Genomic DNA, 23354 nt, shown 5'->3' on the forward strand with positions numbered 1-23354 from the left:
TTGGCAACAGACTTTGCGCTAATTAGAAGGCAGAAAACAACCTATGATAGATTCTCTTCTTAAATTTGATTTTTAAGTATAATAAACTATAACCTCAATTAACTTATCTCGGTTTGGTGTCCATTGCTATTTGTAGTATTTTCTTTTGGTGCCTGGTTGGAGGGGTTTTTTGTTGTTGTTGATATTTTGTGCCTCCTCAAAGAAATCCTGTGACACATTTCCAAGGAACAATACAAAGACCTTTTGCCATTGCTCTAAAAATGCTCTAACTTCGCTATAAAGAAAATTGGTAGTTTTGTTATCATCTAGAATTTCGGAAGGAGTGAGCAAAATTGGAAATAATTTTCCAGATGAAAAACATACCTAGGGGCAGGGGCTGAGTAAGTGACTTTCCGAAGTTTTCACAGCTCTTAAGCCCTAGATTAGGGCTTCATTAAATCTGGGTCCTTGTCCACTTTATGGGAGTAAATAATTATAAGTACAAATATTTGGTGGCTTTTGGTGCCGATTCTTTGAAAGGGAACTTTGAGTGACTTGTGACTATTTTGTGGCTCGTGCTTCCTGTCAATCTACCAAAGGCAGCAGGGGTGCAAGATTTAGGGGAGTGCCGTGGGGCTCACGTGGTGCTGTAGCCACGTGGCTGTGTGGTCGTAGCCTGGTCACTTCACCTCACCGCCCAAGGTCTCAGTTTGCAAACTGATGGACAGAGGAGAGTGGACCTGATTGTCATGACGCTTGGGCCTTGGCTTCTTCTGTGACTGTTTTGCGGTCATTGCTAATCCCTTAGCACACATTCCCCACCCAGTTACAGGCTTTGAATCCTCACTCTTCATCCGGCCTTTTGGCAACCACTTTGGATTGATTGCCGTTAGGAAGTGAAATGAAATCTATTTTCCATCTTGGACCATTTGATTTCTATGGTCCTTTTGAACTTTTAACATTTTCTGATTTTTCTGAAATTCCCAAATCCTGGCCAACCTTCTCCCCAAAGCACTTAATATTAGGACGGTTTCGGTAGTACTGAGTAAGTGGAGAAATCAAGGAAAATTCATGGTTCTTGGCAGAAAAAAAAAAAGAAAAACAACTTCAAGGGCATGGATAGAGTGAGTTCCACTTGTCATCCTGGATACCAAGGATATTGTGTGGTTTTAACCATCTAAAGCTTTTTTTAAGCCAGAGGCAGGAAAGCCACATCCAGAGAGGGAAGGTTCCTTCCAGGCTGGAAGAAGTAACTTTCAGATGTTTCTCATCTCAGGTCCTGGTGTCCCAGTTTAAGGACATTTTGAGTTTCTCAGGGCAAAGGTAGACAGGCTCTTGTTTTTCTTCCCACCAGGGACAACCCATTTGCAAAGATGATATTGCACATGAAACATACTCATAGAAAACTGGCCATTTGAAGAGGACAGAAACATACTTTGTCCGTTGCCTTATACAATGTTAACATTGAGTTCTTCATCTAACCGTGATTCCTATGTGTGAGGTCTTACCAACTAAGTGGGGAGCATTTGTGTTAACATTTACATCCTCAGTTCCTGCTCCTTTGGCCATTATGACCATGTCCTGCCCAAGCGAGAGGGATGGCAATGACGACTCTGGTAGTGACAAGTCTCCCCAGACAGAGTGATTCTCAGTCCTCACTTTCTTCCCACTTGTAGCTATTTTTTGAAGTATAGTTGGTTTACAATATTGTGTTAGTTTCAGGTGTACAGCAAAATGTTTCAGTTATACATATATGTATTCTTCTTTGGATTCTTTTCCATTATAGGTTATTAGAAAATATTGTATATAATTCCCTGTGCTATAGAGCAGGTCCTTGTTATTTATCTATTTTATATATAGTAGTGTGTATCTGTTAACCCCAAATTCCTAATTTATCGCCCCCGCCTCCGCTGCTGCTTTCCCTGTTGGTAAACCCGAAGCTTTGTTTTCTATGTCTGTGAGTCTGTTTCTGTTTTGTAAATAAACTCATTTGTATAATTTTTTTAAGATTCCACATATAAGTGATATCATATGATGTTTGTCTTTCCTTCTCTGTGCTGGATCCTTTTATGTTCTCCCTCAGCATTGGTTTGTGGATGGGACAGAGCACAAAATACTGAAGCTTTTTTTTTTTTTCTATTTCTCTTTCCTGATGCTTCTTTCCCTAAATGCCACTTTCACCTGCCAAGTCACCTTATAATGGACGTTGTTTTTTCCCAGCACCCCACCCCTGGCCACCCCCTGCCCAGGCATGCGCACACATTGTGATGCTGTGGCCCCCATTAGTGGGAACCAGAACAGATGCACTTGGAGTAATGGATGTGCCTCCTCAGACAGGCCCCACGCCCCTCCCCCTTTCGGATACAGATATCTTTCAGCATCTTGAAAAGAGGGATTAGCCCAGGTTGTGTCCTCCTGCAGCCTCTGCACACCCTGTCCCTGTCAGTCCAAGCCCTGGAGTTTGGCTTCCCCTCATCGTTTGCCTCTGAAGCCCTCACTCTCTGCAGCTCCTGAATTGCCTCCATTGTCCAGACATGCTGCCAGAACTGGAGTCTGTTTTTGGGGCTGGGAACTCTGTCCCTAGGAATCCAAGTAATAACTTAATAGCCTTTGGCCTCTACCAGGCATCCTCTGACAAGGGCTTTGTGAGTTGCAGAGCACATGGATGAAGGCAGTGCTCCCCAAATCAGGTGTTTGCTCAGGCTGTGTGTTTACTGAGAACTGAGGCTTTATAGAGCTCTGCACCCCAAAAGAATTTGACACAAAGGGGGTGAAAATCAATAGCATCCGATCTTCCAGTGAAAGCTGGGGAGTCAGCATTAAATCTCTTGATATACGTGTGCGTCTATAAACACACACACACACACACACACACACACACACACACACACACACACACATATACTTTACTTCTAGGCCTCTTTTACAATTTCATTTTTTCAACTTCTGTTTTGGTTATCTCCTCATATGCCCAATGCTAGTCTGGTATTTATTTCTTAAGTGTTATGTAATTCTTCCCATCCAACTTTCAAGGCCCACACATCTCCACCTTAGGATAATACTTGATTCAGGGGATTAAAGCAATTTAAAGCTCACTTCCCCTCCCTGACTTCATAACCGAATGTGAAGGAATGATATCTAAACACGGCAGCCAGAGACTTGAAGTTAAGTCCAGATTGGAGCCTTTGATCCAAGTGTTTTATGGTATTTTATTGGATGACATTGGTACTCAAAAATATACATACATGTGTTATCCAAAGAGCAATTTGCTTCTTGATGGGTTCTCAGATTGTATCAGAACCTAACCTATTTTAAAAATTGCCTGTTTCCTCGTGATTATGAAAGCCTAATGCCTATTAAAGTTTACTTTTCTTTTGCATATTACTGACACTGTTTTTTCCTTTTTTATTCATTTTAGGAAAGCATGCCTCAAACTCCTCCCTTTTCAGCAATGTTTGACAGCAGCGGTTACAACCGAAACCTCTATCAGTCTGCGGAGGACAGCTGTGGAGGGTTGTATTACCATGACAACAACCTCCTCTCCGGATCTCTGGAAGCACTCATCCAGCACTTAGTACCTAACGTGGATTACTATCCGGATGTAGGTATCCATGTGCCCCTGCAACACGTCCTCGATATCCAGCAGAATTTACAATAGAATAGACAGGGACCCTAGATACTGCAGAATTCTATCTGGGTTACTAAGAATTTTTCTAATAAGAAATTGCATATTGATTATTGAGTGCTTTGAGATCAGATTGAACCTGGTTATGATATGTCTGTGTATCAGTTTTCCTTTCAGGGTTGGTATCACATTGTAGTCAGTCAGAGACCATCTAAATGAAATACCTGTAAGGTTTGACTCATGCACATACCTTGGTCCTTAAATAGAAATGCCAGAGAACATTAGATGCTCCTAGAATGGTTAGTGCCTTTTTGTTTTCCAAAACTATGCTGAGAAAAGTGAAGTTACACAGGGAAGCTTCACAGAAAAGAGAACAAGAATTACATTCAAGATGCAATTCTTTATAGATTCGACATCAGATGACAGACTCACTTGTTTATGTTTTACTTTGATAACTGACATTTGTATGGATAATCCTTTCTAATTTAAGGAATTCGTTTACATTTTCTCAGTCTTTACAGCAATTCCAAGAGGTTAGAGAGGAAGAAATTGAAATTCAGAATGTTGAGGAATTTGCACATGGTCTCACTCCCAGCATCAACATTCAAACCCAGGTTTTCTATTTCTGGGGCACGTGATGTTTCTTCCCCCTTCCCTTGTGCTATGGCTGCCCCTGTTATGCAACAGCTGCTTGTTGATAAAGATTTCATGAAAATATCCAGGTGCTAGATTCGAATGATTTTATAAATATAATAATGACCTTGGTGTGTAGAGGCTAGTTTGTGCTTGCCACTGTAGTTCACCATAATGTTTCTTACTGAGTTATCTCTGTGTGTGTGAGGTTTGTTACGTAGCATTTTCAAATATGTTGCCACACAGGGAAAACTTCTAATCAAAAGTAAAAGGCATCCCTTGTTCAGCCCTGTAAGTGTTTATGAGCTACAAAAGGCACCGAAGGGGGAGAAAAACCCATGGAATTTTTCTTCTTATTGGGAGTATGAAAGTATTATAACAAATAAGCTTTACTTCATTACTGGCTTCTGGGGAGACATTGTGGTTAAAGAAAAGTATATCGTGTGATATTATGTTTTATCAAATTGCCTAGCCTTTGAGCAAGTAAATAGATTACTTGAAAGTCTGTCTTTGAATGTTCTGACACAAGCACACAAATGCTCCAGTGTGTCATACTGGACCCACTGGAGATTTCTTGAGCTGATGTGGGTTGGGTGATTTTTTTGGTTTCCATTGAGTTACCATAATATTTGGACACAGAACAAGAATCTGTACGGGTGGTATATTTAAGTTAGATTGATCTCCCTGGGCTGAATTTCATTCTTCTTTACTAGACTGAGTTATATGTCCTGGTATCCTGGCTCCCAGAGGATGGATGTAAAACTGTACTGTGAATAATTTAGTAGCTAAACTTACCCTGTACTTCTGTTATTTTTAGTATGGTTTAAGGGAAAATATATATCACAAAGTAAAGGAGAAATCCATCTTAGGTTGTTTTACTACTAGTAAGCATCACTTTTGAAACTGTAGCATTGTAACTTTGCTAAAGAGAACTTAGTGCTATATGATGTATAATATATAGGAAAGATACTAGTTTCAGAGAGAATATAACCATGATGACTTTTTTTTCTCTTGCCACAGAGAACGTACATATTTACCTTCCTACTGAGTTCTCGGTTATTTATGCATCCGTATGAGCTAATGGCCAAAGTTTGCCACTTATGTGTTGAGCACCAGAGACTAAGTGATCCTAGTGGTGATAAGGTAATGATACTTTATTTGAACTTAACGTTTTTTTCCATTAAGTTTGGTAGCTTTATGGCTTAGATTTTGTGAAGTTGGTTTCCTTAAGTAACCATAGCTTCTCCCCAGGCTGAGGTCCATAAATGGTATCATGGCTACGCAGAGGGAATTGGAAAGGTATAAAGAACAAATATAAATCTAGTGCCATGGAAGATCCCTCCGTCCTGCCTTAAGTTGGTAGCACTTGACATTGACTTGGGAAAGGGGGACAAGAGTCTTCTTTAACCCCAAAGACTAGAGTCTTCTTTAACCCCAAAGACTTTGCACTAGAAGTTTACCATTAACCCTGTTTGTAATTATTTATTTGATAGATATCACTGAATTTGATTTGCTTTTTCTCCCTAGAATCAGATAAGAAAAATTGCACCCAAAATTCTTCAACTCCTGACAGAATGGACAGAAACATTTCCTTATGATTTTCGGGATGAAAGAATGATGAGAAACTTAAAAGATCTGGCTCACCGAATAGCCAGTGGTGAGGAGGTTGGTAACCTGAATTTAGTACAATTACTCGAATTTCCAGGCAGGGTCTTGGTGAGAAGTGGTGCTAAATTATGCATCGGCATCTCTAGTGCTTCTTTTCTGTTGTTGCCTTTGGGCAGGTCCTCTCCATAGCATACTGGTCTGTTTGGTGTGTCAAAGGGGGATGATTATACAATCCCACTTCAAAGGGATGTGATCTAGAGTTTTATGTGAGTAATTTGGGGGTATGTTCATGTCAACTCAAGCACAGGTTTCATGATGCAAGTGTGTTTTCATTTTATTTTATTTATAACTTTCTTCCTTCCAAAAAGATTTGACCTAGCAAGTTAGATTATAAATATCACATTAGGAGATATAAACACTAATACATGTAAAAGAACATATTTATATATTAACAGGTAATAAGTAATATATTAATAAATCAGAAATAGAGAGTTTGTATCATGGAAGGGAGAAAACAAATGTGCTAATACTGAGAATCAGTAGAGTAGGACAAGATTGCTGTATTTTAACTGTAAGCTCCAGGTAAAAGGGAAATACAGTTGGTTATGTAATTTTCACTGTCAGAAAAGAAAAAGCATAGTAATCCTTCAAAGCATTAAATTCAATGAAAAATTAAAAAAATTTCCTGCAAGGACTTTGTGAATGAGATCATGGAAACTGCTCTGTATAGTGTTTATAACAAATGCTCCTTGATAAAAAACTGAGGCCAAAAGATTAATATATAAATTAGCAAAGGTAATTCTTTAGGAGTGGAGAAGACAAAGAAAAAAGGATCCAAGTCTTGTGCTTGGAAGTTGATTCAAGGCTTAGCACCTAGACTTAGATGGAGATGGAAAGTAAGTCTGTTAGATAATCTTTCATAAATATCACTTCCCTCAATTGAGCTACCTAGCTGTGACAAATTCAAGGTTATCCTCTTTGAAGCAGGCCTGGAAGGCTGTTACTCTGTTTTGAGGCTTGTTGGGCAAGGATATCTTTGTAGTTTCTGTACTTAGGCACAGATACAGTGTTAGAAAAAGGCAGATGAAGCATTTGGCAAAGGCTGTGATGTCTTGTTTCATCCATCTTAAAATGCATTTTCCCATTATGAATAACCTACCTGGAGAAATCATTCTTTCAGGGCTGTGCTGTCAAGATCATGCAACAAGATACCTATCTAGTCTGTCTACTTCTGGTGAAAACATTTTAATACTGTTTCCCCTAACTTTAAAAAAAATCAGACAAATTATATAAGATTAGCACTTGAAAAATACTCACTTGCTTCCCACATTATGTTTTCATGAAAATGGAATTAACCCTTTTACACTTCCCCATGACATTATATTGAACACTGGTGCTCAAGAGAGCCATTATTTCTGCAAGCCTGAATGAGTGGTTCCCTGAGTCCTTCTGCAAATTATGACTATTCTAATCATTTTGCTAGTTTGCGTGTAACAGGTTCTAGCAAGGTAGGAATTGGTAGGTCCGTCACTCACAAAGGCAAAAGTTAAGCATCACAGTTTTGTAGTAAATCTTTTCTTAGAGGGGAAGCTATTGTGTTGCTTGACAGGGTCAATGCTGGCTCCGTGACCTAAGTTTATGGCAAGCTGCTCAAAAGATTAGTGGCATCATAAGGGCTTTTTCTTGTGTGGAGGCTGAGCTCCGAGTCAGGCAGTGCTTCACTTCAGTTAAGTTCTGTGTCAGTACTTAACTTGATGTGGCAGTCAGCTTCCCTTCCTTCTGTTGCCTTTTTAAAAGGTAGAAATGACGACTTGTTTTTCCCAAAAGGAACACCTTAAAAATCTTTTTCAGATACAATGCCAAATGGATGGCTTTTTGTCCTTCTTGTCATGGGAGTCCATGAGGGAGGTCACTTCTATCTGTGTTGGCCAGATTGGTTCCGATCTCTTTTTAACAGGATCAAGCCACTCAAGAATTGGATGGAACCAAGCATGGGGACCAGATAGCCTTGTGCCTGGGCTTCCTATCAGCCATCCTGTGTTAATAACAAATCCTTGATAAACCTGAGATCTTCAGACGGTTTTGAGTGTGAAAAGATATGAGAAGATAAGCCTAGGGCTTGAGTGGAGAGATGTCACCTGCCATGATCAGGTTGGGTTTTCCAGTGAGATTGTATTCCTTTAGTCACTTCTAGACAGTGTTCAGAATCGGGTCCACGTTTGGCAGTGGTTGATTTGAATGCTTTGGCAAGTCCCCTGAAGTCTCTGCTCCTTCTTCATTTCTAAATCATAGAGGTAACCTCCCTGTAGTAATGTCCCTTTCAGCCCTAAAATTTTGTGGTGGATGCTCTTTTCCTCAGTTCTGTACTTGGGAGGCCACTTATCTGCCATGTGCTTAAGTGTCTTTCCTTGCAGACACCTTCCCTGGCCTCCCCAGCCATGGTCATCCCCCATTCTTGGCTTTCACCACCCTTTCCCTTCAGAGCACTCTGTGATTAGTAATTACTTTCTTTATGACTTGTTTTTCCTCACTAGACTCCATGCTGTGCTCCTTTTGTTCAGATAGCATCCTTAACTCCTAGCCCAGTATCTGGTAGTTAATAGGCACTCAGGAGTGTTTGAATGAATGAACGAATGAGTGAACAAACGAATCGGTTACTGGAATAGGAAAAAAATATTTCCCTCTGCTGAAAAGTTATCTCCCTCCATGGGAAGGAGTGTGCACTTGGGTTGGGACTTGCTGCTTCTTGCCTGGGACTTTAGGGATTTTCTTTGGCAGTCAGTGGATCCAGGTGTGCCCTCTATATAATTTAGTTGAGTTCTTCTGAATCTGCTAGGACAGTTCCACATAGCATGGCTTAATATGTTACCCCCCTCCCCTAAGGATTTGCCCAAAATGAAGAGGTTTATTAGGACTTGACAGCAAGAAACCCGAAATGAAACTGATGATTCAATTACATGACAAATGACTATAGTGGGTACAGTGCAATTTTCTCTTCCTTACGGGGCCTGTCTTTATTCTGTCTTTATTTGCCAGGTAATTACTGTCACTGGCATTTGAAGTTATAAAAAAGAATAAGTACGTACTTGGCAATCCATGATTCCGTAAAAAAGCATGCTTAACAACACGAAGCTTTGGTTTCTCGAATGGAATCAAATGGCAGCAGCAAACTTTTTAAAGAGGTCACACACATATCCTCTCTCTGTCTCACACACACACGCACTCACGTTCTTTGTTATTCGAATAGCTTTTCCCCTATACCCTATTGCATACATGTTCTCATATTTTGCTGCGTTTTGCTCACTAGCTGAATCCTCCACTATCCATTACTCTACCTCTTTCCCTAAAAAGCATTTTTTAAAGTGTAGAATAAGAGTCTTTCACCAGACAGGCTTTGCTGCATGTCAGAATCACCCAGGGAGCATTTATTATGACATTTGGGACAGAAGACTGAAGAAACCATTTTAAGTTCATCGATTTTTATGTAACTCAAGATTATGAATGTAGAAGAAGCAAGGGATGCAGGTTTTATTTTATTTTTATTAATTTATTTTTATTGAGGTACAATTGACATGTAACATTCTGTTAGTTTTAGGTATACAACATAATGATTCAGTATTTGAGTGTATTGCAAAATGATCACCACAGTAAGTCTGGTTAACATGTCACCTTACATAATTAACAAAAGTTTTTTCTTGTGATGAGAACTTTTAAGATCTACTCTCTCAGCAACTTTCAAATATTCAATACAATGTTATTAACTATAGTCACCATCTTGTACATTACATCTCCATGACTGACTTATTTTATACCTGCAAGTTTCTACCTTTTGACCCTCCTCACCCATTTTCCTCACCCCCAGCGAGGGATTTAAAATAGCCCTCAATTTGGCCTTAACTGCTTTGAATTCCAAAGAAAGAGGCATTTTCTTTGAGTGACAACCATATTACCAAATAGATACCATCTTCTTAACTGATAACCTTAATGCTGTGTGGAAGATAGGTTCCTTGAAGGCTCAATTTTTTAAACACTTAGGTATTTCATTAGTGACTTCAGGGTGGTCTGTGAATGTAGAGGGGGAAAAGGTCATCTAATGGACCAGTTTAAAGAACTCAGTAATATACATCAGACAAGTAGAGAAAAAGAAAAGAAAGAAGGTTGTGTGTGCCTTTTTGCCTTGACTATATGAGAATTGATCATTTCCTTCTATTTTTAATTTTCCTTGGCTTAAGTATGCAAATATCTATTCATTTAAAGTTTTACAATATGCTCTGGTAAACCAAATTACTTCCGTAAAAAAAGATGGTTCTTAGACTTGTAGGTAAGATGCCATTTAATTTTCAGATAATTAATCTCAGAAAATGATATTGTGGTACCTTTTTAAAAGGAGCTGATTAGTTAGTAAAGCATGGACATAGGGCTTTCATCTGTAAATTCACTAGGACTGTCCTCCTTTGGAGCTGTTAACCTAAGGACCACGTTAGCATTGAAGCAGCCTGTGTGCCTCTGATAACCTCTGATAACAGGTGTCACAGTTTACCCAGAAGGATAAGTGTCAGTTTGGCAATTTTTGCCTGAAAAAGGAAGAATAAAAGAATACCCTAACTTACACATGTAACTCTACCTTAGGAATTGGTTGATTGTGGAGCTCTTTCTTGGACTTAACAACTATTTTAAAAGTCAAGAGGTTGACATTTATCTATAATACACGCATTGCTTTAAAACCAATTTCTCTTAAGTATTGTGGCGGTAGCATGATGTAGTAACAAACAAGGTGTCACCTGGTAGTAGCATTATGAGTACAATTGCCATGTGGAAGAGTTTGGTGGTGAACATTAGCACTGACTCATGAATGCAAAAGAAATGGACATGAACCAACTGGAAGTCAGATACCAAAAAGGAATATCCATTGCTTTTTTTTGGTGGTAACTCATGTTCTATGTGGAAGTCAGGAAGGTGGTTGGGGGCTGAGTAGGAAGTGATGGTGTATTTCTGTTAAGTAGCTGTCTGTACCCTTAGACTAATGAGATTGGGAATGCTAGAAGGAGAAAAATCTAGACGGGGACTCTAAAGAAAAAGAATTAGGAAAAGGATGCTCTGACTTGAGATCAACACATTTTAACCTACTAAAAGAAAACCGGTACATTCCTATGCCAGCCCAGAGAACATTAGTTATATGTGGTTCTTATTATACTGGATTCCCTCAGTAGCTCATCTAAATCATCCTTGTGTTTTCATGGCCCAACTTGAATTGTACTCTCAAGAGCAGCCTGAGAAAAGAACTAAGTCTTACAAATCTGAAAAGACACCTTATGTGTATGTGTCTCTTTTAAACTGTTAGAGCGAAGCTGAATCCTCTAACTGCCCTCAACTAAGGTGGCTGTCCAACGTGAAGGTAAAAGCATTGAAGTACAGAGTCTCTGAGTTTGCGTAGTGGTGAAAACAGACAAGCAGAGCAAGGAGGTAATCCTTTGCTTGTTTCCTGGCAGACATACAGGAAGAATGTCCAGCAGATGATCCAATGTCTAATCCGCAAACTTGCCGCGCTCAGCCAGTATGAGGAAGTCCTGGCAAAAATCAGCTCCACGTCAACAGATCGGCTCACACTTCTCAAGACCAAGCCACAGTCCATACAAAGGGACATTATTACTGTCTGCAGTGACCCTTACACGTTGGCCCAGCAGCTGACTCACATAGAGCTAGTAAGGCCATTGTCATCCTTGTCTTTTATAACCCACACTTGATTTGCTTTGACAACCAGACAGTGTGTTCGTCAGCGGTAATGTCAAGGGAGGGGTTAGAATAATCCAAATGGGAAATAATCTATGAAATAGCTGGAACGTGTTTTGTTTAGACATTTGAATATGACTATTTCTGATATTTTGGGAGTTCACTTTAAAATAAATACTAAGCAAGACTGAAGAGCAAAGAGTTTATTGACCTTCCTCATGTTCCCCCTCTAGTTAATTTTTCCATAACTCGCTCAGCCTTTTACTCTCTAGTGTAGCACTGACCCAAGCAGAAAACTGCCTCTGCTCAGACCTTGAAGATGATGACAATTTTGAGGGTTAAAGGCTTATTTCACAAGTTACATTAAAAAATGAGGGTAGTGTTAAAAGTCAGTAGACAGAACGGAAAGACCATTTCTTCTCCTTTTGTTTAATACTGTTGACCTGCTGGGTTTGTGTTTCAGGAGAGGCTCAATTATATTGGCCCAGAAGAATTTGTTCAGGCATTTGTGCAGAAGGACCCTTTGGACAATGACAAGGTAATTGGTCTACCCAGAGGTCAGCCCTGAAATTGGCAATGGAATTGTTTAGTCTATGATAGTGGGTACGAGAGACAGAAATTGGAACAATTTTGTTTTAGGTTTTAAAAACTTTTTTTTTGTTTTTCATTAGCCATACCTGATTCATTACATTTTTTCTTGAGCCTGGTCTCTAAATGCCTTGACGATATTCTTACCCTACCACCAACTTTTAACCTCTCTTCCTCCTTATTGGGAAATTTAATAAGCAAGTAGGTGCGGGCATTTGTGGTGGTGAAGGTAGGAGATAAAAGGGTAATGGTTTTAGCAGATTAAGTCAGAAGGAAAATACGAAAGGATGCTCTGCTCATGATTCAACAATAGCAGAAGCTATAAAGACAGGATGCACATCCAGTGTTCTGAGGCTGGGTCTTTACTGCCTTGCTTCTTGTTTTAAGGTGAATCCCTCATGACAGGTTTGTTGCCTGATGCAGCCCATATGGAAAGAAACTGACACTAGGCATGGGCTGTAAAACCAGTATACACACACATAAGAAATTTTTCCCCCAGTGACCTCCAGGAAGTACTTCAAATTGTTAAGCAAAGACTGCATCACCCACTAATGAAAGCCCTCCTTTGGGAGAAGGGGCAGCAGCTGTTTTCCGCCCTTAGAATAGTTTTGCTCAGTACAGGAAGTCAAGATTAGGTTTTGCAATAGGAGGCTAGTGGACTTTTTTGAAATTTGTTTGTTTCATTTGGAAGGAAGGAAAGAGGGGTGTAATTAACCTGTTCAAGTTTGGCCTTGAACTCTGAGATGAGCTTAACTTCTTTTTGTTTTTGAACAATATGTCACTCACCCTATTAAAGACCAGGATGATGTAGGCTTCTGTTTATCTACCTTGGAAGATATTTAGTTTCTTGCTACACAAAGTTCCAAAATTGTCTCCTAGACTTAATTTTAAGAGAAAATTTTCTAGTCTTCTGTGCTTTCAGCTTCTCCGTGCTGTGCGGACAGCAATTGGTATTCATACCCCATTAATTAGTCAAGATTGTTTTAGAATGCAGCCAAGACCCTTTTTTTGTTTCTGAATTGTGCTTCTGAGGACAGTTCCCCCCAAGAGTAACTTAGCTTCCTGGGAGAGAAGGCACAAATCATGAATTCATCAGAATAGATTGTCATGAATGTAGCAGAATAGATTTCTAGACCTTCGGGTTTTCACTGGACTATACTAAGAGATTTGATATTTCTGTAAGGAGAGTCAAGAATGTTAGTGGTTCCCTCTCTCTCTCTTTCCCCTCCCAACCCCCACTCTTATCCTAGAAAGCCTTCCTAATTCACACACTGAGAATAAAGGCCCACATCTGAAAAAAAGGAGAGCTTAATACACTCTTTTTTTCTCCAACTCCTCTGCTCACTTTCCTTTCTCTATAGAGTTGCTACAGTGAACGGAAGAAAACACGAAACTTAGAAGCTTACGTGGAATGGTTTAATCGTCTCAGCTACTTGGTTGCTACAGAAATCTGCATGGTGAGAAAATGAATTTTCTCTTTCTTCTAGCCCTCTATATTATCTTTTCATACTTTTTACATCTGTTGGGTCTACATGTTGGATAACTGCCCTCTTTTTTCTCTTTCTATACAGCCTGTAAAGAAGAAGCACCGAGCAAGGATGATTGAGTATTTCATTGACGTAGCTCGGGAGTGTTTTAACATTGGCAACTTTAATTCCTTGATGGCAATAATCTGTGAGTGTTTTCTGAGAGATATGAGTCCTTTATTTTTATAGATCCTGTGAAATGTATCCACTGAAAATTTGCAGATAGTACAGTTTTGTTAATGAAAACTGTATTGTTTAATCTAGACTTGTTTCAGAACGTCCAGAATGCTTTAAATATCCAAATTGGTACAAGTATGTGTAATCTTTTTTAAGTATATAAGAATTCATGGAATACATTTAGTCACTTTATCCTCATCTGAATATTTATGTATAAAGGCTTACACATGAGATATGTGCCTAAATTAAGGATTTTAGAAAGTGTTTGAGTAGCTTGTGTATCAAGCATTATAGAAATATATGATCTGGGACTAAATCAAATGATTCCATCAGCAAGACAAGAGGGCAGCCTGAGAAGCTGGAACATTTCTGACTACCCAAGTCACTAGTACTTATCCTCCTCCGACCTTATTAGCCCAGCCTATAAACTTTGCTCCTCCTCTGTATCATGGGGATTTTAATGCCAGTGACTGTTCATTCTATAAACATAGGGCAGGGGGTAACACTGTCTTGGTTTTCCCAATTTATACCTGTTTTCTTGCCACAATTATGGTTAATGACTCTTCCGTTAAAAAATATTCTAATTTATATGATAAATGATATGGCTATGCTACACATTTTAGGTACTCAGTAAATATTTGAATATTTGCCTGACTCTTCAGAGTCAGGGTCAGTTTGAAGCCAGAGAATCTACCAGATTTAATTCAATAATTTTGATTCTAATAAATCCCTCTCACCAATTCTTTTTTCCATTAAAAAGATTCTTTTTCCCCTTTATCTCCCCCATAAAAATACTGGCCAAGCTTCAGGTCTCTATCTGGCTTACTCCATGAGAATAGTGAACAGATGTTCATCTACATCAAAGACCTGAAAGATCCACAGTCTAGGTAATAGAAGATTATTTAATTCCCTTCTTGTACTGTTAAGAAAATATCAAGGCAATCCATTTCACGGGAGAAAGTATTTGTAATACATCTAGCTAAAAAAGAACTTGTACTCAGAATCTATAAAGGACCCTACAAAGCGATACTAAGTAGACAAATAACCCAATGAAAAAAAGGGCAAAAGGGCTTCCCTGGTGGCACAGTGGTTGAGAGTCCGCCTGCCGATGCAGGGGACGCGGGTTCGTGCCCCGGTCTGGGAAGATCCCACATGCCGCGGAGCAGCTGGGCCCGTGAGCCATGGCCGCTGGGCCTGCGCGTCCGGAGCCTGTGCTCCACAACGGGAGAGGCCACAACAGTGAGAGGCCCGTGTACCGCCAAAAAAAAAAAAAAAAAAAGACAAAATACTTGGACATTTCACAAAAGAAGATATACTGATGGCTCGTAAGTATATGAAAAGATGCTCTACATCATTAGTCATCAGAGAAATACAAATTAAAATGAAAATCACAGTGAAATAGCATTTCACACATGGGAGTGACTGAAATTAAGAAGACTAGTTGAACCAAATATTGTGAGGACGTGGACCAAGTAGAATTCTCAGACATGGGTGGTGGTATGAGATGGGACCACTACTCTGGAAAATCATTTGGCAGGTTTTTTGTATAAAGTTAACTTCCTTCCACTTAGTAATGAACACTTTTTCAGAACATAGGTTAGAATGACCTCTCTTATTTCTCTATTTCCACCTTCTTTTTCTCCCCCTCCATTTTAAATTGGAAGCTGGCATGAATATGAGCCCAGTCTCTCGACTGAAAAAAACTTGGGCCAAAGTGAAGACAGCGAAGTTTGACGTTCTTGAGGTATGTGGAGCTGCTGTTTTGCTCTTACGTAACATTTTGCGCCTGAATTATTTGGAATTTTTTATGTGGCGTTAAAAGTGAGGTCTCGTAAACTTTCTGCAGGTGAGAAGTGTGTAGTTAATACTCTCCTCTCTTTTGTCTTCAGCATCAGATGGACCCTTCAAGCAATTTCTACAATTATCGAACAGCTCTTCGTGGGGCGGCACAAAGGTCTTTAACTGCTCATAGCAGCAGAGAGAAGGTATGGGTTTAAAGGAGTTTTATTCATAGTAGAGTTGCCATGTGTTGCACTGAAATGTGAACTACTGTACCGAGCTTCTTTTAGTTTAGATCTAAGAAAGCAAGGCCGCGTGCTGTAGACATTTTTATCACTTGCCACAGAGGGAAGGGGAGTGCTAAAGGAAGGGTGGAAGGAGGAGAGGGAAAGGGAACTTGGTGGAGAAATTTGCAAATGTTATTATTGCATTATTTAAATGACTATTTTGTAATGTGTCATAGTTGCGTTTCAAGCAGTAAGTATTAAGTCCTATGTTAAGATGACTAATAGCATTGGAGAGTAATTTGATTAAATGGAAAACAGACATTTACACACTGCACAAGGTGGCTGACTTAATGTAACCTTTTCTCTTAAAGAATTAGCTTACCTCCCATGGTTAAGTCATTTATGTTCAGAAAGTAGGTTAGTTGCTGTAGCATTAGGCCTGCTGTTACTAATTGGATATGTGGGTGGCAGAAAAGGTACAGAGATGATGTCTGAGAGATGAATGAGCCTCACTCTATCTGCCCTGCCCTTAAACAATTTCACATTATCTTGGATCAACTGTACTTCTGACTCAGAGGGTCCTTCATTGGCACATTTCATACATGGGAAGGATAAGTCATTTTGACATTTGGAGATCATGTTATTTGAAAAGTAAATACCTGGTTGCAGTAAATGGGCTGATGAAGGTTGCTTGATGAAAGTTATTTTCTGCTTAGATTCTATCCATCTTCTAACTTAAACTATGTCTTCAACAAATAAACGAAAATGAGGGTAAAAAATTTCAGGGCCTCTCAGTCACTTCCCCCAAAAAGCTTCAGCCACCATGATCTAAAATAAAAACAAACACAAAAAGAAACCCCACCTTTTAAACATGCTAAATTGCTTCTCAACAAAACCCAAAATATCAGTTCTGATAATGTTTGCGAGATATTGTAAATACATTATTATTATTATTATTATTTTGATAAAGAAACAAGGTCAGAGAAGGGATGAAGCAGAGATAACTATCTCGATTTAGCCTGAGGGAGTTTACCAGCTTTTAAAGTTTACCTGCCCAGGACTTCCCTGGTGGTCCAGTGGGTAAGAGTAAGACTCTGAGGTCCCAATGCAGGGGGCCCAGGTTCAATCCCTGGTTGGGGAACTAGATCCCGCATGCAGGCCGCAGCTAAGAGTTCTCATGCTGCAGCTAAAAAATCCCGCATGCTGCAAGGAAGATCCCGTGTGCCACAACTAAGACCCAGCGCAGCCAAAATATAAATAAAATTTAAAAAGAAGGTTAAAGCTCTTTGAGAAAGAACAAGGATGAGGAGAATGAAAAAGAAAAATATAAAGTTTATTTGCCCACATCCCAGTGCTCCTGTGACTACTTTGAGAAAAATCGAATCAGAAGTTTTTCAACCTTTGGGAAATGATCACATGCATGGGAGGATCCCAGTACCCTGAAGTGTGAAGACCTGTGGGAGGCTGTCTGCAGCCTTTTCTTCACCTCTCCGTGTTGGAAGCAAGGCTTTCTCTGCAGGACCTCCGTGAGTTAGAGGGCCTCTGCCTTAGCGAGGAAGAGGCTGTAGAATCATCTCTCTTGGTCAGGAGCTGCAGTACTGGCCAAAGGAATTCTGAAGTCCAGCCCTCCCACAAAGGTCTCACTGAACGTTGTACTCGTGGAACTCTCATAGCTTTTTCCAGTATTTACCCTTTCCATCATTTACTAAACTCTGTCTGCTTTAGTTTTGTTGTTTTTTAACCAGTTTTGTGTGAGTGTATGGATTGTGTTCTGTAGTTCGTAAAACAAATGATCCCACCACCAATTTAAAGCAATACGCCATTTCTTTTTCACAAGTGGTCTCAAAGGCTATAAATGAAAACATTTGGGGATAAAAATTCACCTTTTATTCAAGAGAATTGGGATTCTGTTTTCTTTTTTGAAGTGAGGGTAGACTCTCTTCATTCCTAAGTCAGTTCCTATTTTAAAGTCTTCCTGGCAGTGTGAATAAAGTAATATAATCTTTGATATTCTCTGAATTATGTTTAGGTGGCCAATGTGGCACATCTCTAGGTACCATATAGAAAAAAATCTATCTTTCACATCAGGGCCATTAAATGATCTTTAAATTGCTGTTTTTTTCTGTGAGTCCTTGTGTCTCCTGGTTTTTAACCACTTCTCGTACAAGTGCATGGTTTTCAGTCCTTTCACCATTCCATTTCTGATCATCAGCATTCATTTCTAGTTGTGGAACTGATAATGCGTTTAGGGTGTAGTTGCCAAGAATATTGTGAAAGGGAATTAGAGAACATTACTACTTGAGACGTTCTCCCACTAAAGCCTTCATTGAAAGACCTCTCAGAAAGCAAACTTTTGCTCCTGTAGTAGCCTGTACATCCACCTTCACTCTGGAAATCCGAAGCCCTTACAGTCTCCCGATTTTTACAGTGGTAGATTTATGTGGGGGCTGCACATCTGAAGGGAACCATCCATGAGGAAATGACACGTTGAAGAAGACTGTGAGACTTCTGTCTGGCATATGGGCATAAGGAACAGCACAGGAATGATCATAAGGGAGATTGTTTCTATCGCTGTGTTCTTGGAAGAGTGGTTCAGACAATTAATAGTGGATCAATCCAGCAATCCCACTTCTGGGTATTTATGCGAGGAAAACAAAAACACTGTATGTTTAGAAAAGATACATGTACCCCCTTGTTCATTGCAGCGTTATTTACAAAGCCAAAGATAGAAACAACCTAAATGTCCATTGATGGATGAATGGATGAAGAAATTGTAGTGTGTGTGTGTGTGTCTGTATATTTATATATACACACATATATACACATATATATAATATATATACATACAAGCATATATACTACAGTTTCTTTATTCCATTATATATATATATATGTATATAAAATGATTCATGTGATCAACACCACGTGAATCTCACGGCCCAGCACTACAGAACAGGGCACAGAAGTAAAGTTCTTGCTTAAAAGCTGTTACACTAGGCAGATACTGCATCCTGATAATAATTCAGTCCTCATTTTCCTTATGATGATATATCAGTAATACTTGTCCCCTTGTATGGGGCCCACTGGTTTGGGGGGAATGCTTAATTGAGGTCAAACCTGTGTTGTTGAATTTAATCCTCACCACAAGTCAGTGAGGTACTGTTCCCATTTTAAGGTGAGGAAACTAGGCTTTCTTAGGCGTATACCAGGGGTTGGCAAACTCTTTCTCTTAGGGGCCAGATCCTAAATATTTTAGGCATTGTAAACCATACGGTTTCTGTTGCAACTACTCAGCTCAGATGTGGTGGCACAAGAGCAGACATAGACGGTACGCGGGTGAGCGGATGAGTGTGCCTGTTTTCCAGTAAAGCTGTCTGGACACTGGAATTTTAACTTCATTTAATTTCATGCTCATGAAATATTATTCTTTTGATATTTTCCCAGCCATTTAAAAATGTAAAATGTGTGGCTTCTAGGCCATTCCAAAACAGGTGGTGAGGTGGGCTGGCCCTTGGGCCACAGGTGGCGGACTCCTGGCTTGTACGTCCAGTCAGTTGTGGAGCCACATTTTAAACTGAGGTCTAGCAGAGCCAAAGCCCAGCACCCCCCAGTGACAAGTGGTCTTGCAAAGAGGTGAAGTTCGGGTGTGCTTTCATCCTTGTTACCATGGCTGTTTAGTTCTAAAATAATAGAGATATAGTCAGTAATATTTGAAGGAGAAGGTAATGAGGGAATCTTTACGAATTCAGTTTAGAGACTTCCAGACAATAGCAAATGATTAAAAGTATATTCAAAAGGGCTGTCGAAATTGAAGATTCATTTTGGCTATTTTCAGAGATCAATGAAACAAAAAAAATCAAAGCCTATCTTTTTTTAAATGACTTTAGGGGAAAAATCTGAATTGCCCCCTAGAAGTGAAAATTGATACTTAATGTTTTTAAGTACAAGCCAAAATGTTTGTTTTCCAGACCCGTCATTCATCTAGTATAGGTGTACCACATGAGTCATAAGCTTAGGGAACCTTCAAAAACCTGCTCTTGGGTAAACAACATAGGTCCACGATTTGTGTCTGCAGCATTATTTACATTGTAGCACATTTAGAATCTTCAAAAGCATGTTGGTGTTTGAGAGAAAGTGGAAGTTACAAAGTGGAAGAACAAAGAGCTTTGTTCTTTGTTCATTCTGGTCTTCGTAGAATTTTGAGTACTCTCTTAGAGATTATTATTTTAGATTAATTAATTAAATACCACCATATCAAACCAAAGATGTGAGGCAGGAAAGTCTTACTAAAGAAGACTCATTGTTTTTTAAACAGCCATTAATTTTAATTGGCACATTTATATTCCTCCTTCACCTGGGCCTGCCTCACAACATATTGTGCAAGGTACCACTTCGGTGATTTCCCATGAGAACAGGTGCTTACCTGCTGTGTCACAAGAAGGCCAGGTTTACTCAACAGGAAGTTTGTAGCAACTATTACCAAAAACCCTGTGCTCTCATGTTATCTTGAGCAGTATCTTCAAGGGAAAAGAAAATGTTCCTCTAAGAAAAAGTTCATCTAAAATGTAGATGTCTAAATGATAAAAACAGTACAGATTCTCACAGAGAGCTGGGTCACACATCTTAAGCTCTTAGTACCTGCAGTGGCAGGTATTCTATTAATATTTTGCTCTAACTAAATGAAAAGTAAGAGTTCTTTTAGATGTTTTTTCTTTGATTATAGCTAGAACTCTCAGATTTGATTATATGCTATTGCCCTGAGAAAAATGGGGGGAACTAGCAACAATGTGAAGCCAATCTGCCTCCCACTGCCACCCATCTTTGCTGCATTTTGGTTACTAACAGCATTTTCATGTTATGCAAAACTATATAAAGAAGGAAACTGCTCTCATGGGAGGCAAAGGAAACACTGTACCTGTCTTAATTAATTATAGCCTAGTCTGTAATCCAGAGTCAATGCTGTTCATTAACTTCTTATATTGTTTGATGAGAGTCTAAATGTTTATTTGCCCAAAACAAACCAGAGCTTTTTGTTTTCTCTAGATTGTGATACCATTCTTCAGTCTTTTAATCAAAGATATTTATTTCCTCAATGAGGGGTGTGCCAACCGCCTTCCCAACGGCCATGTCAACTTTGAGGTAAGGCTGCAAGATCTGAGCCCAGAGAAGGGCTAGCTTCTCCAGCAACTGTAGAGCGCCCAGGCCATCTAAGCTGCTTCTGAAGTTCTCGAGCCAAGTTTTCTCTTTCCCTACTAATTTGTAAGAAGATAACAATGCTGACTAGAATAAATTAGCTGCACCATTATTATAAATTATTATCCAGAGGTACTTGAGTAAATTTGGACCTCTACCTAGCAAATATCTATTGCTAATTTTTATTAAATTAAGAAAATTATGGAGTTCAGAAGATTAGAAGCCAGAGGAGAACATTAAATGGAGTGATCTCATCCAAGCCCATGATTTTTGATAACTGCCTTTAACTTCAACTTTCATTTTATTCTTTTCTAGAAATTTTGGGAACTGGCCAAACAAGTGAGTGAATTCATGACATGGAAGCAAGTGGAGTGTCCATTTGAGAGGGACCGGAAGATCTTACAGTACTTGCTCACAGTACCAGTCTTTAGTGAAGATGGTGGGTAGCCTGTCCAGCCGGGGCCGCCACCAGCATCCACAGACCCTACGATCAGGAAGTCAGCATATAAATGCTTGGTGCCAGGTTCCTCATGTAGTATGAGGCCTGTTTTCTGACTTATTCCATCTTAAGAATTTTCTGTTGCACAGAAAACCGTATGATTTATCCCTAAAATATTTGTGTCAGGCACTCACTATTCACCGATAAGCAGTACGTTTCTGTGTTTAAACATTCTTTATAATATTAGATCTGCAGAGCTTTGGGCACAAATGGAAAGTTATTGAAGGATTATTTGCCCTTGTTTAGGCTTGCTTTAATGGAGAAAAAAGGTGTTTCATGATATGTTGACATTCAAGGTAATTTGAAGAACAAAACAATTGCTAGCCCCTGCTGTTTGTCAAAACAAACAGTGGAAAGTCTTAACCTGTTAAAACATTAGGAAATTTGAGGCAGAAACAGTGATTGTGTCCAAAAAACTGACCAGAAACTTAAAGTTTGTAAAAGACTTGGGGATTGATTATATTAATCTGTTATAACCTAATATTGTAGAAATCAATAGCATTATTAACTACTTCTCATAGTAGATTGGTAGTGTTTGTGATAATGACTGAAGAACATTTTGAATTAATATGACCCATTCCAGAGGGGACTTGATTATTATTAGCCTCTACAAACAGGATTAATAACAAGCTTTTAAATCTTTGGAATTCTTTTTGACTTAATATTAAAGAGAAAAACATTAGAAGAGTGAAAAATTGGCCTAGAAAACCTGACTTTTTACCTGCTAAAATGTCTTTTAAAAAGCTAACAGGAAAGGCTCCCCTTCGCATCCCCCTTCTTTGTAAAGAACATAAATGTGAGTGTATGATCGCATCCTGTGGCTTGCCTTTTAAGCTTTTTTTGCCTCATAAATTGTCTTAGTTAACCAAGTGCCTTCTTGGCCTAAGAGGCCCTTGGGGTTGTGTTGAGATGGTCAGTCAGGGGCAAAGTGTGATATTCTGTGTTCTTAAAGCTCCCCGGTTGTAATTTGATATTTTAAGGAGTGTGTTTTGCTGTAGGGTTTGGTTCAGGTTGAATGGGGGATGGATGGAGGTGGGTAATATATCAGGAAAAGGCTTCAGCGTTAATGCATTCGTACTTTTGGTTGATTGTAGCTCTCTACTTGGCTTCCTATGAGAGTGAAGGACCTGAAAACCATATAGAGAAAGACAGATGGAAGTCCTTAAGGTGGGTCTCATTGCTTCTCATTGCTGTACAGATCTAATAAAGACGTTGCCCTTAAGTGAAGAAAGCTGCGTGCTTGTCATAGGGAGTCCCTGCCTGCGAGTTCCAAGTCCTCTCTGTAGCTTATCTCCTGTTAACTGAATCTTTGTGGCTTGGAATCCTCATTGCCATCCTTCAGTTTTATTGTCTTTTTTTTTTTTAGTACTGGCAAATATATAGTGACTCTGTTCTTCTTTCTCCCATTATTTTATGGAATGAGGAACTGAAATTACCCTGTGGTATGTTAAAAAGGGCACTGACACATTTTCTTCATCTAAAAGATAAGAAGTTCAGACTGTATTTCTGAATAGCTCTAACAGTAAAATCTTATTTCACCTGAGATCAAAGAGACCCAAGTACCAGCTGGTTCAGTAAATTGGAGTGTGTCACTTATCGACTAGATCTTGGTCCCCTCTTTGGTTTGGGAGAGAGCTGGGACTTTAAATGTAATACAGAATCTCTCCAAATTTAAAAATGTTGTTAATCTGTAGTGTTTTCAAACAAAACTAGGATAGGTAAGTTTGTATTTTAACCATCTGAGATGCTTTAATGGGCAAAAGTAGCCCAGGATATAGTATTACTATAAC

General features: G+C 39.2%; 1 protein-coding gene across 7 annotated transcripts in view; it reads left to right on the top strand.

The window, feature by feature from the left end:
• RASGEF1B (RasGEF domain family member 1B) overlaps positions 1 to 23354 on the top strand; it is a 577487-nt gene that overhangs the window by 551822 nt on the left and 2311 nt on the right. For 6 of the 7 annotated variants that reach the window (XM_060012284.1, XM_060012287.1, XM_060012285.2 and 3 more), the window contains 12 exons: positions 3398 to 3580; positions 5258 to 5380; positions 5765 to 5902; positions 11335 to 11547; positions 12039 to 12113; positions 13525 to 13620; positions 13735 to 13837; positions 15531 to 15610; positions 15756 to 15851; positions 20916 to 21011; positions 21381 to 21504; positions 22659 to 22731. In XM_060012284.1, coding sequence (XP_059868267.1) covers positions 3398 to 3580; positions 5258 to 5380; positions 5765 to 5902; positions 11335 to 11547; positions 12039 to 12113; positions 13525 to 13620; positions 13735 to 13837; positions 15531 to 15610; positions 15756 to 15851; positions 20916 to 21011; positions 21381 to 21504; positions 22659 to 22731 — 1400 coding nt within the window. The other variant, XM_060012290.1, reaches the window with a different exon arrangement.

This window comes from Delphinus delphis, chromosome 5 (assembly GCF_949987515.2).
Source record: "Delphinus delphis chromosome 5, mDelDel1.2, whole genome shotgun sequence".
Classification (NCBI taxonomy): domain Eukaryota; kingdom Metazoa; phylum Chordata; class Mammalia; order Artiodactyla; family Delphinidae; genus Delphinus; species Delphinus delphis.